Below are 20,805 nucleotides of genomic sequence, written 5' to 3' on the forward strand. Positions count from 1 at the left end.
TCGATAAAACGGGAGTTACAGCCACCAGCCCGATTCAGCCCATTCCCCCTCACAAATTAGGGCAAATGGGCCAAATCGATCTGTCGACTGTATCCACCGTTTTATGCACTACTAAATTCACAATCAAAAGATAAAAATTAATCAAAAATAAACCCAACCCGCACACTCGCGCACACCATGTGGATAACTTGAACAAAAGAGCAGCTTAATTCTAAACTTCTATTTTAAATTTTTCGACATATTCCCTGAATCTATCTCTGGTTTGTTTATATCTATATCTCTGCAGATAAACACATAATCTACACTTAAAACTTTTAAATCTAAACACACTGATATGTTGATTTACATTACACATAATACAAGTTATATATAGATTAGGATCATTATAATGTATATTCATTTGATTTATATAATGTCTTTTCTTAAAGTAACCTTTACAGATATAACACTCAAAGAAACTATCTAAACATTTAACAAAACACCTTCTCCAAGATTTATCTTTACAATTAAAACATTTTACTGATTTCGACATTTTTAATTTGTATAACTTCAAAAATGAAATGTTGTCCTTAAACAATAGATAAGATGTCTAAAGTAGAAAACGTAAACTTTTGTTCTATTTGTGATTTGGCATTTGAAACAAGGAAACAATTTATCAAACACAATTTAAGTGATGAAAACCTAAACAGTGCGAGAAAGGAAATGGAAGATGAAACTATGGAGAAAGTGAATGACTCATAAGAAGAATATTACTTCTTCAGACCTAAAACTAAAACTAAAGGGTCGCCCCTGGTCCACCAACCTAAAGTTGACACTAAGATATTAATGAAACTAAACACATCACTAAACCTAAAACTAAAACCGAATATAGTATCTACTCTGGATTTAAGTATGATTGTAACGAATGTCATGCAAAATTTAAAAATAAAATAGCCCTAACCACTCACTCATATAGTCATAATCGTAAGTATCTAGAAAACACAGAATACTTCGACATAAACTCTACCCAGAGCATGAAAGAATTTTATATTACTGATAAAGCCGGAAATTAAATTGAAGATATAGATAAAGCTATTAATAACTCTTTAGAGGAAATTAAAAATTGCTATCAATTTTGTAAAGTTAAGAGTTTTAAATATAAGATCACAGTCGAGTGTGAGTACAAGAAGGGAACCAAAGAAGAAGTTAAAACTACTAAAATATTTTTCAACACTGTCTATTTTTTTAGTACAGCAATATATGAGTACGGTAACTTCAAACAATGGCTAAACTTTGGCGAGCAAATGTACGAGGGTTATGGCTATGACTTTGGGTTTCTCGGTGTAAGAAATATTCAGATAAATATTGAACCAACTAAAGCATCTACTGGTAGATATATAGATTCAAACACCCAATCTCGAAAACTCTAAATATATAATAAATATACGCAATTCCAAATACAACTGCTTACAACTAACTATTACTGCTTGGCTACATCCCTCTATGGACCATGCAACCCGTGAGAGTAAATTTGTAAATAATCTAATTGAACCAAGACAACAACATGAAGATGATTTTGCCTATATATTAAGAATACAGAAATTGTACAATATTAATATTTGTGTATACACACCTCGTGATAAGGGCAAAGTAGAATTGTTCAAACCATTGGATGGTTTTGATTAAGATAGAAAAGATGTCAGATTATTAGTTTGTGGGAACCACTGCGCTCTAATTAAAAACATAGAAAACTTGAAAGAAAGACCGATTAAGAGTTAACACAAATTCTATTACTGTGATAGATGTACATATTGGTTTAACTCTCAAATTAAATACGATAAACACGAATAAAGCCACTCTTTCAAACCAGAGATTGCCTGTCACAAGGAAAAACGTATTACTTTTATAAATGAACATAAAAGCCGCTGACATAGAAAGTTGCGTCATTGATGTCGCAACTTTCAACTGTATAAATGTAATAGCCGAACACATACCAATAAGTGCCGGTCACATATGGCAAAGTAATTTCAAATACCACTCTGGTTTGAACTGTATCAAAAGAGTTGCTAGAGATCTATTAGAAAAGGAAACAGAGAATAATTTCAAGCGCAACAAACAAATGATATTTAATAACTCAGACAAATTATTTCATAATGCTACAAACACTTGTCATATATGCGGCAAAACATGTATTAATAAAGTAAGAGATCACTGTCATGAAACTGGTAAAAATAGAGGACCAGCATGTAAAATGTATTATCTAAGATACAAACAACAAAAATTCGTACCTATACAATTCCATAATGGTTATGGTTTCAATCTACTATATAGTGAACTCTTTAAGCAGAATATTGATAAAAGAAAAGTAGATAACATACCACTAGCTGCTGGTAAGTCTAAAATGTTAGGTATTGGTTGTCTTAAATTCTTAGATGGTTATAACTTCTTAGCTATGCCTCTAGATAAAACGGCAAAGATATATCATTGTAAAACTAAAACATTATATCCATATGAAAACTTTGTTTTAGATGATTACGACTAAATTAGAGGTAATCTAAATACAGAATATTTCAAATCCTCCTTGTCTAAAAAAGTACCAACACAAGAAGAAGTCGGTATCTTTAATAAAGACAACAGTCATAAAACTGGTAAAGATCTAACTATAGAGTATTTAGAGAACGGTGTGGAAATATTAGACTATTGCATTAATGAATATGTTAAAATAAGTATGAAAGAATTCAGTCTCAACCCTCTACACTATGTAAGTCTCCCCGGTTATAGTTTTGATTGTTGGTTAATGTCAAGTGGTGTTACTTTAGGTACATTACAAGATGATTAAATGCTAGATGATTTCCTTGAAGCAAAGATAGGCGGCATATATGGTATAGTGGGTGATATATATATATATATATATATATATATATATATTAATATTAACAATAGCAATAGGCTAATGGCAGAGCATGACAGGAGGTCCATCAGGGAACCTGCTTCGCAGATGACGGAGCATGACCGGAGGTCTATCTGGTACATAGACGCAAAGAATCATTATGGTTATGCAATGATGCAAAAGCTACCTTATATGGACTTTGAGTACTATAGCACATGTCTCGCACAGATAATGGGGATACCTTGCTTCGCCATATATTAAATACTCCAGATGATAGTGATCATGGTTACTTTAGAGTTTGTGATTTTAATTATACTAATAGTTGTAATAGGACAAAGCAACTGATATTAAAGCCCAATAAAAAAAGATAAATGATAAAAAATTAGGCGATATAAAAAGAGAAAGAGAGAGAGAGAGGCAGGGCGAGAACAGAGAAACTAATCTTAGATCAAAGCAACAAAACAGAATTTATGATTAATTATAGGATGTTTAAAATCTATGTTAAGTGGGGTGTAAAAGTAACTAAAATTCATAGAGTAATTAATTTTAAACAAGAATACATATGTAGAGACTACATTCAAAACTATACTAATAAAAGAGCAACAGCTAAATCTGAAGCGGAAAAGGGTGTAAAAAAATTAATGAACAACTCACTCTATGGAAGAATGTGCATGAATCCTCTACACTTCCTTCAAAGTAATTTCTTACACGATGAAGAACAGATAATGAAAAGTATCCAGAATAACTAAAAGTAAACCAACATTTAACAATACAACTAGATATCAGTTTTATAGCGAAACTGAATATTGATATTATCCAAATAAAGAAAAAAATAAAATATGATTCTCCAGTATATGTAGCTGTTACTATATTAGAATTAAGTAAAATACACATGTATGATGTATTCTATAAAATTCTTCAACCATCGCTGAAAGGTTTACAGCTCCATTATATGGATACTGATAGTTTTGCATTGAGCTTTAGTGAGGGTAAGGTCCCTGATGAACATATGGATCTGAACAATCAATCAAGAGAAGGATAATACCAATCTAGATCTGTCCAATAGAGAATGAAGAATACCACTATATAGAGATGAAACATGGTCAGCTGATTTGATTGAAAAGCCACCTATAAGTAGAAACAATAATAATTATAAGTTTATATTAGTAGTTATAAATATATTCACAAAATATACATGGGCTATTCCATTGAAGAATAAATCTGGTTTATCTACAACTATTGCATTTAAAACAATCCTGTCAGAGGAACGAAAACCAGAAAATTTATGGGTAGATAGAGGTAGTGAGTTTTACAAGAAAAAATTTAAATATTTACTTATAGAATATGAAACCGAACAATATTCTACTTATAGTGATTTAAAGGCCATATTCATAGAGAGATTTAATAGAACATTATTACACATAATTAATGAACCAATGTAATTAATGGTTATGGTAATTGGGTGAATTTATTAAATGATGCTGTTGTAACATGCCAGGAATGCTAGCAAACGTAACATTTTCAAAGGATACACTTCTAACTGGAATAGCGAATAATTTAAATTTAATGAAGTTCTAAAAACCCAACCACCAACATATAAAATAGAAGCTTTGAATGGAGATATAATAAAAGGTAAAAACTATGAACAGGAACTATTAAAATCCGAGTTTGATTTGTAATCTAATAATAAGGTTTTGGAATCATCAAATATAGACCTCCGGTCATAAGCCAGCCAGCTGGATTTAAATCTTTCCTTAAAAAAATACAAAGATGACAAGAAATAGATTTAACCAAGCGAAACATCAGGGGGCATCATCAGTCAGCTCCGCTGACCGTTGGCTAAACTTAACACTAAGTAAGGCTCGCGGGTTATTCTTAGAAGATAACGGTAACATCGACATAAAAGAGTCTTATAAAGTTACAAATGTACACCCCCATAGATGAAAAATGTTGTTAATAAAGAGTATTTACAATAACTTTTTATCCTCTTCTAATAAAATAGCTATTTTAAGTTAAGATATAATTGAACTAAGAAAAGGTGATTTTGATAAAGTTACAACTAAAACATTTTAACTACAAGTTAATGAAGAACTAATTAATGAGTTTATTAAATCAGCAAATGAAGTTACAAATACTGTTAACTTTTGTAATAAAGTTGCCTTTGACACTATCTCTAAATATATTGAATGAAAACAAGATTTTGACAATAAATAATTTAATCATAATTATACTAACATTCACCTTGATGATTTGTTCACCACTGGTCAAAAAAAAAATTTAATGAAATTAATAAAAAGACTAATTCTACTATTGATGAAGCTCTTTTAAAGAATAAAAAGACAATAGTACAATATATAATAGCTATATTATTAGAAAGTAAGCTAGTAGACCACAAAGAATAAGCAAGACTAGAGATGCATTATGATTTTAATCATGAAGATATAATAAAAGAGATTGAGAGTTATTTTACTATATATTTATTTCTAAGTCTATCAGTGAAACTACTTCACAGATGACTGTGACTAAGTCTATGACTAGATATAAGTCTAAGTATAAGTCTATGACTATGACTAGGTATAAGTTCAAGTCTATCAGTGAAACTGCTCCGCAGATGACTATGGCAATGACTAAAGAAAAATTTTTTCTATATAAAAATGGAAGAATCTAAACCCAGCGCACCTTTACTTTATCCTAATCTTAGCTCCTTCTCAGAACAATACATCAATGATAAAATCCTAGTTAATATTAAATTTCATAATAATATTAACATCATAAAAATTTTTAGAAATTATTATGAAGCTGAAACTCATAACTATAATAAGAAGTTAAGTAGATATAAAAATTATATTAACGTAGCTGAGATAACAGAAATACTATTATCATATATAGCAACAACTGCAACGTTAACATCAATTGCAATAACGGGCATAGGCTTGCCCTATTCTATACCTACAGCTTTTGCTACGGAAACTGCTTGTGGTTCTTTATCAAAAACAATTAATACTAAAATATTATAATACTAAATTATAAAGTAATCACAAATGTATATTTTAAGTAAAAATTTTAATGACAATTTTATTAAACTATATACTCAGTTAATGAATGATAATAAAATAGATAATGTTGAGAATAATGAACTAGATAAGGTATATGAAGATTATAAGAAGGACAAGAAAAACAAGCTGATTTTTTTGAACTAAAGTTATTAGTCTTTAGTTATAATAGTATTTTTAGTAATAACATTACTACTAGGTTTAATGTCTACCATTGGAGGTAGATCTATATCCTGATCTACGAAGTAGTTATACTAATCTAGAATTAAACTATTTTTTCTTTGTACCTAAATGCAACCCTCTTCATTTCTGTACTACTTTTAAACCTTCACCAGTAGTTACAAATTTGAATAAATCAGGTGTGGCTGATAAAACAGCTCTTGGATTTCTACTTGCAGCTGCACTCCTATTTTGCTTTCTTTTTCTAATGCTCATACTGGATTTTTAGCAAATTGCTTTCCAAAGTTAACAGTAGCCTTACCAACAATTTTAAAGAAATCCTTCAATCCTCAGCTTCTATTGTTGCATCACTGACAGTCATAGACTTATTTTTTCGTCACATAGCACATGATCCGCTTAACATCTTAGTTTCTTTTGAATTGACAACCCCTCTTATATTATTAGTACCACTATAATGATTACCACCAACACAATATGAATTAGTTTTAATCTTAATAAAGTTACTCATAATTGTATATATAAAAATATTGGAAGTTAAAAAGTATAATCCTTTGTTGTAAAATCAAAAGCTAAGACTAAACCCAAGCCAAAGCCTAAACTCCAACCATTACCTAAGGCTATGACTAAACTTGAAGCTAAAGGAATGTCTCTAGAGAAAGAAAAACTAGATATTATTTATGCTATAGGTTTTGTTAAGACTAGTAGGAAATAGTTTGATTTTGACATTGGCTATAACTATGACAAGAGCTAGAACTATAACTATACTATTATTATTAACTATATCTATACTTATACTATTAGATATAACTAAGATATAACTAAGATATAATATCAACCGTCTTATTACCTTCGCTATTATAACAACTGTAACCGCGGCAAAAAGTTTAAAATTAAGTTGTATTGGTTGTGGACCTATATGATTATTTTGATATCTAGTATCAAATACATATATTCTATAACTACTTTTGAATGTTCTGTGATTTATATACGGTTTAATATTAAGAGGTTATCCGTTATAATATTTATTAAAATTGACAATCTCTTTAAAAGCCTCCTTATAATTATAAGTACTATAATTAATATTCATTCTATCCTCAGGATAAAATTCACTACCAATCTTACAAAAACATTCAGTAACATTCATTATATCAAATGTACTTGCATCATGAGTTTGTTCTTTAACTTTATTATTTTCGAAACCAATTATTATATTCTGCGGTCTTTCCATACCCCTTTCCATACCAAGATCATATAAGAAGTTAGTAGCGTTGGGCACATTCTTATAAAATGTTTTTCTTTCATAATAACTAGTCTGTATTATTCTTTTTATTTAATTCTTTCTGTACAATAATTCTATTATCATTACTAAGATCAATACTAGGCACGCACCATGATATATCTCTAATATTTATTTTACCATCATAAGCTACTGCATCAGCACCAGCATTAACTCTAAATAGAGCTCTATCATTATTATTTCTTTTTAATATTAACTTAAATCCTAACCCATATATAATCTTTCCTAAGTCATTCACAAAACCAAATCGATCACTCATCTTGACCATCATATACATATGACCCCGTTCTGCAACAATATGAACACCTTTAAGTTGACTATCTCTTTAACCTTGATTTCTAACAAAACCACTCTCATACTCATCCTCAGTACTAGTTAATAACTTATAAATCAAAAGATCAAAGTGACAATGATCTATATATTCAATAGTCCTAAAACCGCTAGTTTCAAGCTAAACTGAACTAAATAATGCCATCATACCATAATTAACTAATCTGATAATAGCATCATTAGCAAAAACACCACCAGCATTATCTGATACACCAAACTCTATCTCTAGATATGAATGGTGTATAATTAAATGATTATCTTCTCTATTGAGAATGATATTAATATTAGTATTCACTGTATTCATTGTTGCTAGATTATTTGTTTTTCATTTTCTAATTTTACTTTTGTGTATATCATTATTGTAACCATAAGTTGTATCCAAATTAAAGTCCACTTTTATGAGATAAAAATTGCATAACTAAAAATATATAACTAACTACACCTATAAGTATAGATATAACTATAAATATAGCATTATTTGAATATTAGAGCTGACACAAAATTTTATCTTATATGAACTACAAAAGATACATGAAGCTCTCACTGAAACTAAACAAAAACACACACTTAACTTTGGAATAATAAAGCCAACAGCAAAGTTTAACTTTAGTGAACTTATACTTAATACAACAAAATTAGGTTTTCATAGATTATCGGTTCATAACTCGGTGTTTAATGTGAATAGAAGGAATATCAGTTTTTGTATGTTGGTACGGTTTTAGTTGACGATGATGGTGAAAGGGCCCCCGGCCTTGGTTCCCAACACGGGCGAAGCCCCATGCTTTGGCAGAACCTCTTATCTCTAACAATACCAATAGCACTGACTCAAACATTACATCTGTTCTTAATAATAATTATAAAGGAATCCCGTTGCGATATTCAACAATTACACCAGGTGCATATGAATTATTTGAAATAGCTCAATTAATAAAAAGAAGAAACTAATGGTAATGTTATAATAGAACCCGAAAAGAATACAATGAAATGTTTAATGGGTTTTAGTACGAGTAACATCCACTGTAATGTTATATCTGGTGTTAAAGATAATATTAATAACACAGACAAACTATAAATTTTAATTTAACATATTCAACAGGTTACTTGATAAATATTATACCAACTAGTATCTTATACCAAAATGTAACAAAGGATAGAATAGAATATATTGAATCTTATATTGAAGATGAATTTGAACCACCAGGTTACTTGATAACTGAACGACCAGGTTAATTGATGAATATTATACCAACTAATATCTTTTATCAAAATGTAACAAAGAATAGAATAGAATATAATGAATTTCATATTCAAGATGAGCATGGAAGACCAATTGATTTCAATGGTGATGTATTGAGTTTTAATTTGCATTTGATATAGACTTAGTCATAGTCATAGTCATAGACTTAGACCTAGTCATAGTCATAGTCATAGACTTAGACATAGCCATACTTTTAGACACACATTTAGTCATCTGCAAAGCAGGTTCCCTGATGGACTTAATCATAAATATAATTGATCTATAAATCTCTCCAATCCCAATTAGTTCTCAGTTTACCATCAAAATTTCAGTTTTTAGATTTATCAAAGACGATGTAATTATAGGGTTCTTCCCAAACTTTTTCACATAAACTACTAAAATCATCATAGCTAAGTTCTGCTCTATTAGAGAAATCACGATATATAGCGTGGTACTTTGCCTCTTTGTTCAAAGAAAATAAATAGAATGTAATTCTCTCTAACTTTCTGTCTATCTGCTGAGAGTATATTTTGTTTAAGATATATCATATTACAATTACTATGTCTACCTCTACAAAAATAATCATTAATAACTGGTTCCTTACCCCCAACATCATCATATATCTTTAGTTTCTTATGTTTAGGTAGTTGATCGGGAGAGGGTAAATCTTTTATTTTTTTAAAAAATACTATGTCTTTATTCCTTAAATCTTCATATTGATCCCCAGTAGGACCAATGATATATAGCCTATCAAATTGTATACTACTCAAAAATAGATTCTTTAATAAGAATGTTTTTCCACATTCACTAGGGCCAGCTATTGCACATCTGAAGCTTTCTGAGAATATAGCCTTGACAATTATGTTATCATCATCTAGCCATGACTGTAGACGCTTATTAACATCAATCTGCAAAAAAGTTCCACTGATCTTCAAAGGGGATACTCTGTTTGTATGGCTACTGCGGGCTGAAGGTGAAAGGGGCTTTACCCATTGGGTTTTTCTCTAAGTAGATAGATATCAACTTCATCTTCACTATCAATGTCATCTGTGAACGAGCTTCGCTGGCTAACATTGTCATTGTCATCTGCGAACGAGCTCTAATCGTAGCAAGCCAAGCAGGTTCCCTGATTGAAATTGTCATCAACGAAGCAGGTTCCCTGATTGACATTGACATTATCATTGGTATAAAGAATATCATTGACATTGTCATTAACATTGACATTTGCGAAGCAGGTTCCCTGATTAACATTAACTCTATCTTTACAACCCAAACATAAACATTCATTATGCATTCTTGGACCTTTAACTTGATTAATTAGATTTTAGAGAGCAATCTTTATTCTAAATCCTTTATCAATAAGATAGTTCATATATAAACAATAAGCCCCACAATAAGATTCGTCATATTCTTGTATCTTCTCATCAGACTCCAGATCAACATATTTTTCTAGAAATAATGGTGGATTCTCAACACCTACACTATCAAAGTAATACACAGGACCTTCTTCTCTTCTAATAACTAAAACCCAATGTGTACCATCAGTTGGATGTAGATTTACAATAATGTTGAATTCGGGATCATGAATCATTTCTGGTTTCTGATCTCTCTTTATTATTTCTACAGGAGTTATAAATATATCTTTACCTATATCTTTTATTCTGATATAACTCATAGCTTTATTATCAATACCAAATTTATCATTGATTTCCTCAAAAATTAGGATAAGCATTTTTATATGATAAAAATGGAGACGGGTTGTGCAATTTTTATATTTGTTTTCAATATTAGGTTTTGTTATATAGTATATGATTCAATACCGAGTGAATATACAAAACTAGAAGAAAGCTTTGGTGGATTTAAAAATAGAAGTTTACTTAGATTTGAACTTGAAAAGTCAACATCACATACTATTGTTTCTGGTGGAACTAGTACAGTAAAGACTTATTTTGTTAGACAATTCTTAACGTTGTATCAGCAAAGCTGCTTCGCAGATCAGGAACAGGAGCAGGAACAAGAAAAAAAAGTATAATCATAGTTTGTAAACACCTATCGTGATTTCAATATGTGTGATACAAATATGACCACATCAAAAAATCTGCATATATTTCAAGAGAGTGTAATTGTTTTTGATGATATGAGCGATAAGTTATATAAAGATATAGGGTATTATTTTACAGAAGGAAGACATCATAATATTCAAATGACTCTAATTTGTCAAAAACTGGCCCAGATAATTAATACAGCTAGAATGAGTTCTGATACTACCTATTTAACAACCTTTAATGAGGCGGATCTGTATGAAAATTTTAATGAAATATATAAATGTGAACGTAAGTTCTAAGAAATAATAAATGACTTAAATAGCAGCTATTATAATTGTACAGATGGAATGTCTGATGAACCTAATCATGGTCTAATTAAGTGTAAAAAGAAAGAGAAAATTTTATTAATATTGACAAAAATAGAACTATGATATATGACTCGAGAATTGGTTTCCTAGACTTAAAAGCTCTTAGTTTAAAAGATAAATTAGAAAGTGATGTGTTAAATAAACTTATGGATCATATGAAAACTCTAATGAAAAATGCTACAGATAGAAATAGTAATAATACAAACAATTATCAGTTCTATTTTAATAAACTTCTTATATCAAGAAGTATTAAAATTCAGAATGATGTTCTTAGTAAAGAAACAATTAAAGCTAATGGTTTAAGGCTAGTATCAACCTTAAGCGGAATTATGGGTACATGATTTATGTTACATAATTTTATATCTCCTGATATAACAGTAAAAACTGCTGCACTTGTAGCAGGGGGTGCAAGTAATATATTAAATAGAACAAATATGGTTATGGAGAAGTGGAAGATCGGCAAAGCCCTTTCACAGATCAGCAAGTTAAAGAAGTTAGGGATTTACCCTGCTTAACAGATGAAATCGAAAGAAAGGATATGCTTAGCCGGGGATGGACCCCATTGACAGATGGAACTTCGTCCATGTTTCACATTGAATATATGAATAAAAAGACTGGTACTTTACACAAAAAAGGTAGGGATGAATTAAATGATCTATATAAAAATAATCAAAAAATTAGAGATGAAATTATAAATTTCGATGGAGATAAAACTGAATTGGGTAATGAAAAAATTATAGATAAAAGATTGAAAAAAATACTCTTATTAAGTTAGGTATGGAAACTTTAGCTAGGTTTGTCTGGTCTAGAGATTATACTAGAGGTTTAATTGAAATGTTAGCTAGTTATAATTTGAAACTGAAAAAAAAAATTAAATGAAATTTCGGCTAGATGTTATTTTGAAACTGAAAAGATAATATAATTAGAATTTTGATTAGTTTTTTAAATAACATTTTTTAGAATGTTCAGAGTATAATTAACGTTATAAAGTTAATTATAATAATAAATATAATACTATAAAGATAATATACTAAATATAAATAATTGAAATTTTGTCTCATTACAAATAATGGTCATGAAATGTTTAGAGTGTAGGGCTAAATTTGGAAATTCCCATTCTATGATTCATTATGAATTAAAAGATAAGGATAAAATTGGTGAGTGTAAATGTGGGGATATACCATTGAGCGGAATTTGTTTAAGAAAACTTATTCAAAAAGCTTCTGATCCTAATCTTAATTATTAATTTTATCCTAATTCTAATTCTAATCCTAACTCTAATTCTAATCCCAATCTTAATTCTAACTCTAATTCTAATCATAATCCTAATTCTAATTCTAATCCTAACTCTAATTCTAATACCAATCTTAATTCTAACTCTAATTCTAATCATAATCCTAATTCTAATTCTAATCCTAATCCTATTTCTAATCCTAATCCCAATCCTAATTCTAATTCTAATTCTAATTCTAATTCTGGTTCTACTTCTAAGCCTAGCCCCATAGAAATAAAAATTGTTTTAACAAATAAAGTTTGTAATCAATGCAATGTTATAAAACAAATAACGTGTTTTGATAAAAAGAAATCAATATGTAAAGAATGTAATTCAAGAAAAGTCAAGTATGAATATTGTCCTTCTATTATTAGCTTTAGCGGGTTAAGGAATCATATAAAAAAATTCTCATAAAGATATAGACTTGCCAAAAGGCGTTCTTTCTAAAAAAGAAATAAAAGAAGAACTGGAGTATTATAAATTTAATCTTAATATTTTCTAAATTAAAAGCCAAAGGTGTAGATATAGATAAGTTATTAGAAGAATAGATTGTTAAATCATCTGCGAAGCAGGTTACCTGATTGACTATATCAGGAACTGTTGTACAGATTATTATCTAAAGCTATCTGTAAATTATTAGCCAACTCTATCTATAAATTATTAGCCAAATCTATCTTAAAATTATTAGCCAAATCTATCTATCTATAATTTTTTAGCCTTATTATTAGCCTTATTATTAGCCAAATCCATCTATAATTTATTTAGTCCTATCAATAGCCTTATTATTAGCTAAAAGTAAAAATATAGATTTTTTTTTTGAAAAAAATCAATTGAGGCGCAGAGAGCGCATGGTGCGCATAATTCTGAGTAGGGAGAGTATGCGCAGTGTGTGCGGTGCGCATGGTGTGCGCGAGTGTGCGGGTTGGGGTTTATTTTTGATTAGTTTTTATTTTTTTTTTGTAAATATAGTGTTTTTGTTTGTGAATATAGTGTTTGTGAATTTTTTGTATGTGAACGGGGGTTACAGCCACCAGCCCGATTTGGCCCCTTCCCCCACGAATTTGGGGAAATGGGCCAATTCGATCTGTTTACTGTAACCCCAGTTTTAGCCTCTATTTGTAGAAACCCATTTCACTGAAAGTATAGATTACGTGATATAACCTCTGAGGTCACCGAACACATCTGAAAATTAACAAAACCGTGAAGTGCTTATCGGTTTGAGATAGATTAGTCACAAGCCAAATTTCCTTGCCAAAAATCCTTTTCTTAAATCCTGCGGTTTTGTAACTAAATTGTGCTTAATGACATTTTAAAGTGACAATGGAACAATTAACTGAACAAAAGTTAAAAGACTTTCGAATTTCTGGTTGAATAGAAACAAGTATCTTCAGAAACAATACCCTATTCTAGACTTGAATTTTTAAAGGACAGTCCTCAACCGATATAAGGCATGAAAAGTCTGTCCTTGATAGACTTTTGCGGAACAGATTTGAAAAGAATTTGTCTGAACTTTGGCTGGAACTAAACCAACCGTCCTCAAATTTGGCTAGACAATAAAACTTGTCCTGGAGTTTGATTAGACAATAAAACATGGCCTCGAATTACGCTTGCAATCGTAGCATTGTCCTGTTTATTTGTGTAGTGAACTTAGTTAACCATTTGTAGAAGGTCACTAGATCAAACCGAGATATTGCAAGAAGTTTTTAGTTTGACTCATTTTTGTCTATGAAAAAGTATAAGAGACATCTGGTAATCTATTATCTTTTAATAAGCGCCTGAATATTAACTAATCAATGCCTTAGGGGTAATGACGCTATCGTGTTTGCAGAAAAATGGAACTAAGGAATTGTTGTCTAGAATTGGATACTCTAAACAATTGGGGAGCAATAATCAAATTCTGCGTTTTGTTATAAAGTGCTTGTGATAAGCTGAACATCGAGAGTACTGTGCATTTCTTCAATCACTTTCAACGTTTTTGTTTGACTTTCAATCGACTTTTGTTGACTCCAGTTTCCAGCACGATCGCTATGCGTTTGTCAATTATACATTGCCTTTGTTTGTTTTTTAAAATATTTTTTAGTTTCTGGACAACGTTTGAATTTTCTGACCCGCGCTCAGACTCGCGCTAACCGTCTTGGTCATTGTGATAGCGTCTACATTTTCGGTCGATCTTAAATTCAAACGAATTGGAAGAATAGTGCTGATTTGACATTTTAGTTCGGAACGGAGTCTTTTAAACGTCTGAGTGCAGTCTTGTTATTTCGGGAATGCAGAAACTTTTGACAAAATATTAGAGCCCGTCGTATTATTTAATTTTTATCAAATAAAAGTTAAATAATACGACGGCTTTCAATATGTGATTGAACTCAGAAGATAGTCGTTATTTATGACTGAACTTTGAAAATTTTACGACAAAACTACGCTTTCTCAGCCGGCAACATTCCCGCTGTGATAAATTCGGGGAAGTTATTTATTTGTGGATTTTTTTCACTTGAATAGCTGCTCCATCTTTAATGCTCGAACTCTTTTTCAATTTACTGCTTTGATTATAAAAAAAATTTTCTTGTTACGAACTCACAAAAACCTTCAGCTTCATACAGTACAAATTCTCCTCGAGGCAAAAGATTAGAGAGAAAAAAGAAATCGGAATATAATATATGAAATGGCTTCACTTTGGCCCTTAGTTTTGTCAACTTGGTCGAATAATTTTGTGATAAAATGTCGGCATCGAATTACTATGGAATGTCAGTCCTGTTTGTTATCAATTAATAGCGGATGTTCGTCAGCATTGTGAATAAAATCATTCATTTAGCAATGTTGCAATTGAGCTGGTATAAAATATTATTGTGGTAGATAGCAATAAGCATCGCAAATAGTTGAATATCTGCTGTATTTGGTATACAAACATGAACGCAATAATGAAAAATAGAAGCTTTGTCGAAATTTTGGACATATACAACATTGCAATTTCTTAACAGCCTTTAATGCCATATTTCTGAAGACAATTATTGTTATTGCCGTTTATTAAATCTCTACAGTTTTGAGAATTATTGGGTTTTGTTCAGCTCCCAATTTCTAAAATTTCTGCTTTCAGTTAACTGGGAACAAATTGTGGTATTATCTAATTAGTCGAATTGCTACCGCTTAAAGAATCGAGAACTTTTTTGTGGATCAGAAGGAGATCTCCATATCAACTGGTTGATGGTTTAAGTTTAGGTGCTACTTCTTTTCACCCCAGGTCATTTTAACCCCCCCCCCCCCATATTTTTTCACATCATTTCACCCATAAGTTATTTAACCCCTAAAAACTTTGAACTCAAGATGCGTTATCCAAACCCTACAGAACCTCTCTTTTGTGCTGGTACCCAGTCTTTTTACCAAAACCGTAAGTAATCCAAATTTTCATGGTTAATTGCTCCAAAGTGGAGTTAAAAATGAGGTGACATGATAGAAAATTGTCGAAATTGAGGTGAAAAGATAGAAATGGTTGAAAAATCGGGTTAAATGATGCGAGTGAAACAATGGTGAAACAGCAGGACTTTTCAACTCAAATGCAATAATATTAGGACAATTAGGAAAACTTCCCCTTTTCGGATTATTAGGACAGTTAGGAAAATGTCGACATTTTCAAAGGTTCCGTTGCTAACATTACAGTCCGCTGCTATATACATTTTGGCACAATCGGGGTTATCGGATTCAACTTACCAAAATAGCGTTTAATCATCTCTTAGCTGCTTTCATCTTCATATCACTCCTATTTTCATTTAATATCAGGCGAGCAACATTCTCATTTCCCTTATTGTTCCGACCCCACTTGTGGGGGGGGAGGAACTATATACTCAAATAGGTTTTTTTTTGTTCCGTGAATTTTGGCCGATCGATATATTCATCGTAGAGAAGAGTGAGTGGTATCATTGAAAAGCTCGTCTCGCGTAGAATTCGGAATTAAAAAGATTTTTCGAATTTCGTGTTTTTTGAGGAATTATCGAGGTTTAAAGTTTTGCGTGAACACGTGAAGTTTGGCATGATTTTGTTCACTTTTTGTTCAAATTAAGCTATTTTCTATAAAAAAATATCAATTCAAAATTACATTTTCTGCTATAAATGGAACATTCTTGTGATTCTAACAGATGAAAGGCGGTAGTTTTCGTCTCATAGTGATGTTTACTATAGAAAATCCTCGATTTTCTTTTGAGAGCTGGATTTTTTAAAAACCTTTTCAAGTTTTTTTATTATTTTTTTTCAAGTCACTTGGAGACCAGTCACATTTATTATCCAGGTTGTGTTCCTGACAAACAACAGTCAAGTAATGCCCAATAAACAAATAATTAGTTTTTAAGGAATCGGGCAATTTTTATGGCTCCGATTCTGAGTTTTATTAATTTTTTTTTTAATTTTGATTCTTTTTTTTTGAGATTTAATGAGATTTTGTAGCCCTATGACATAGATTCGTTGACTAGAATTGCAATACGCTTCCTAAAAAGCCTTAAGCGAACCTATTTAGTAATTTGAGGGGACAGCTAATGGCTGTTAAGACTTGAAAAAAAATTTCGAAAGAAAGTTTTTTAACAAAATTTTTATTTTCTATTTGAAAGTTTACTAATTTTTCGGGGTCCTATGGCATAGACTCGATGACTAGAAAAACAATAGGCTTCTTAAGGAACAGTAAACGAACTACGTAGTAACTTGAGAGGACAGCTAATGACTGTTAAGACTTTAAAAATAGTTTTTCGGAGGAAAATTTTTTAATGAAATTTCGATTTACTTTTTGAATTTTTTATAAATTTTCGGGGTCCTTTCGCATTATTAGGGTTCAAAATAAGCCACAATGTAACATATTAAAACCCTGAAAGATATAGATTATCGTTTTAACGGCCTCGACACTTTCTTGAAGAAAGTAATTGAATTTTTTAATTTTGTCTTTAACTGTCCTTTTTACTTTGTCATTTCGGTCGTATGAAATTTCCTTTATAGTGATAGGTTTTTTGGTTTTCATAGAAGAATAGTTGAGCCGATATTCTGATTTTATCAGATAGCTGATGGCTTTCCTGACTTTGAAAAGAATCGTTTTCCAAAACTAAAAAAAAATTAAACTTCGCAATTTTCTTTTTATTTTTCTTTTTGTTACCTAATCTCGTTAGTTAGTTACAGCTCAAATATGACATTGTGGATGTCAGGGGAAGGTGTCAAAAGGAATTAGTGTCCTCAAATTTTTTTTAAAAAAAAAATTCGTTATGACCTTACTGGCTTCGACACCGGTTTTTCACAAAAAAAAATAAATTAATTTGATTTTTGTCATTTTTGACGTTCTTTTTGTAGACGTTAGACATATTCTGGATAACTGCAGGTCTCAAGAGGTTCCTATGGATGAATAAACGACCCTATTTGAACATATCATTATGTAATTAAAGTCTTTTTTGACTTCTGATGTAATTTTATTTCGAAAAAAATTAGAAGTATTACATACTTTTGCCCTTCTTTCTTTTTTGTCTACTTGTTACCTAGTCTCACTAATGAATAACCACATACTACATTTTTGGTATATGAGGAAAGCGCACTCAAATATATTTTGAGGGCCAAAATATGGCTTGAAGGTTTTGACAGCGTTTTCCGGCAAGTTTCAATTAATTTTTTGTTTGTTGTTTTTTTGTTCTTTTTAGCCGCTTAAAAAATGAATAAGGTCAGGTCCCGATGCCCTTCTATAGAAGCATTGGTTATCGCACGCCTTTAGGATATTTTACTTGATTTTTAACGGTTTTCATTACTTTAAAGTTAATAATTTAAAAAAATAATGCGAATTTTTTAACTTTACTGTTTTTGTTCTCTTTTGTCTAATTGTTACCAAACTATTTTATGGACTGGTCACATATCTTTTCTGGTGATTTTTAGGTTATTTTGTTGAGTCTTAGTTTTATCTGACGGTGTGTTGAATTTGTTATTAAGCTTGGTTTTTTAAAACGGACGTAAAATTTTTGATGTAATTAATGTTTGTTGTTGCTGTTGTTGTTTGATTTTGCTCTTCGTCTTGACTCGCTTTCTTAATATTGGCATATCACAGCAATCTAATGCATCAATTTTTACCCCACTGATTTGTTTGCTTTGGAGGCTATCTTATCGTTCATACATAATTTTTTTGAAAAATACTTGGGTTTTTTTTAGTTTTTTGGGATTCCAAAAGATAATTTTTGGGTTTTTCTATCTGTTCCTCATTTGATAGACAATTATGCCAAAATTGTGGATGGGCGGGGTCGGAACCTTATGTGCCATCGCACATTACCTAGCCGCCTTGTATGACAATAAATGCTCAAAGCTGATGAAGATAAAAGTGTGAGCTGAATCTATTTTGAAACACTCTCACCCGTATTAGGATAATGAAACGAATTTTTGTACAAGTTTATGATTATTTTTGGCTCTTAAAATATGATTATTTTTGGCTCTTAAAATGGGCAATAACTAGATAGCAACGGACAGTATAATGAATGTCGCAATTAAACCAATGGCACGCAAGTTAGCTGGCGCACTTCAAACAAAGCGTGTTGGTAATCATATTGATATTTATCAGTGCCGATTTGAGTAAATGCGGTATCGCAAGAGTTAACTGATAATCAACAAATCGATTCAAGCCGTCTTGACCAATTACTTCCAAAATCATTTTGGCCAAATTGGTTTCTCAGTGGGCAGTTCAAGTGCAAAAATTTAAGTGTTGCACTACCCCCCTTATAACGCCCTTTCTTAGATCTATAGACTTTTCATTAAGTGATTGAGAGCGAACAGTTGAAAACTATTGCGACAGTGACAAACCGATTTTGGTAGAGTGACAAACCGACTGTCGCAGAAGTCTTTAGATCTAAGAACGGACGTTATATGAAGGATTGCAACACAGCTTAACTAAATTTTTGCATATCTAACTCTTATCAATAGCACCAGTCTCATAAATCTAAATTTTCATTTTTGGGTGAAGTTGCTTTGTAATTTCTTCTTTTAGAGTTCTTTTCTTTTGAAACACGAAAATTGTTTTACCACTTTTTGACAATATAGTATCGACAAAATTGAACATTTTCTCAATCTTTCCAACAATCTCGCACCTTTGCCAAAAACGATATTTTTGAAGATAAGTCAGTAAAATTTAAGAAACATTGCAATATTAATCAAAATGATTTAAAATTTGTGGGGTTGTTGAAATGATTGGATTTTGTTTATAGAGTCATTTGAACAGATTTATCTTGGCTTGTTTCGAGGAGCGATACCTTGTTTGGTCATTTTAGAAAAATTATCAAAATAGATTCACTTTAAACAGATCTCAGAACAAACATTTCGACTGAATCTGCACGAGTGAAATTATCGCCTGAGTATGTCGAAATTGAAACCAGTTCCACGAACTCCTGAAGACCTTCGAAAGGAGTGCAGGAGCCAAGGCTTGCTCAAACCCAAACCGGATCTCACCAAACCCAGGAACCAATTGCTCTCTTTCATCTACGAAAGCCACAAAATTGGCCGGAGCATCGACCGCGCCTCTATTCTTCTGGTAGGCACTTCGGGTGTGGGGAAGTCGAGTACCATCAACCACTTGTTCGGACTGGAGCAATCGAGTAAGGTTGTGTTTGCTAAAACTAGTGATGTTGCTTCTGAGACGAGAACTACGACTGAGTACATCATCAATGTCAACTCACCCAAATATCAGGTAAGCCCGTCCAAGAGGAAGACGGGAGTTGGAATATTAGTTGATAGGCACGCGTTCTAGGTCAGAAGAATATCAAACAACAGCAAATATCCAAGAAAAATAGCAGAAATTTTATTGTTTTGTAAGTACAGTATTTGAGATCAACTTAAGATTTTGATATTCAGGAGTATTATATAGTATAGCAGCCAGCTAACAAGCTCGAAATCTAACAAATACAATAATTTGCAGAAAAAGAAGCAACAAAAAAGTACCATACATTTTTACTCGCGTTTTGTTTCGCTTTTTCAGTATATCGCAACTCAAAAATGAAAATTATTTGCCAGACCTCACATCATTTCTAGTTGATCTGACCCCCTTTTTAGGTGTTTTTCCCGACATACTCAACTGTTTTTTTTTTGTTCAAACAATTTTGGCCGATCGATATAATCATCGCAGAGAGTTGTGAGTGGTATCATTAGAAAGCCAGTCCAGC

The 20,805-nt window shown here is 31.2% G+C and overlaps 1 protein-coding gene across 1 annotated transcript; it reads left to right on the top strand.

The window, feature by feature from the left end:
- The first annotated feature begins 19,535 nt into the window (after nt 1-19,535).
- On the top strand, nt 19,536-20,393 carry LOC142345111 (uncharacterized). Its single transcript, XM_075397196.1, has 2 exons — nt 19,536-19,689; nt 19,855-20,393. The coding sequence occupies exon 2, from the start codon at nt 20,004-20,006 to the stop codon at nt 20,391-20,393; it is 390 nt and encodes a 129-aa protein (XP_075253311.1). The 5' UTR covers nt 19,536-19,689; nt 19,855-20,003.
- Nucleotides 20,394-20,805: the final 412 nt, after the last annotated feature.

This window comes from Convolutriloba macropyga, chromosome 8 (assembly GCF_964194025.1).
Source record: "Convolutriloba macropyga chromosome 8, txConMacr16.3, whole genome shotgun sequence".
Taxonomy (NCBI): Eukaryota; Metazoa; Xenacoelomorpha; order Acoela; family Convolutidae; genus Convolutriloba; species Convolutriloba macropyga.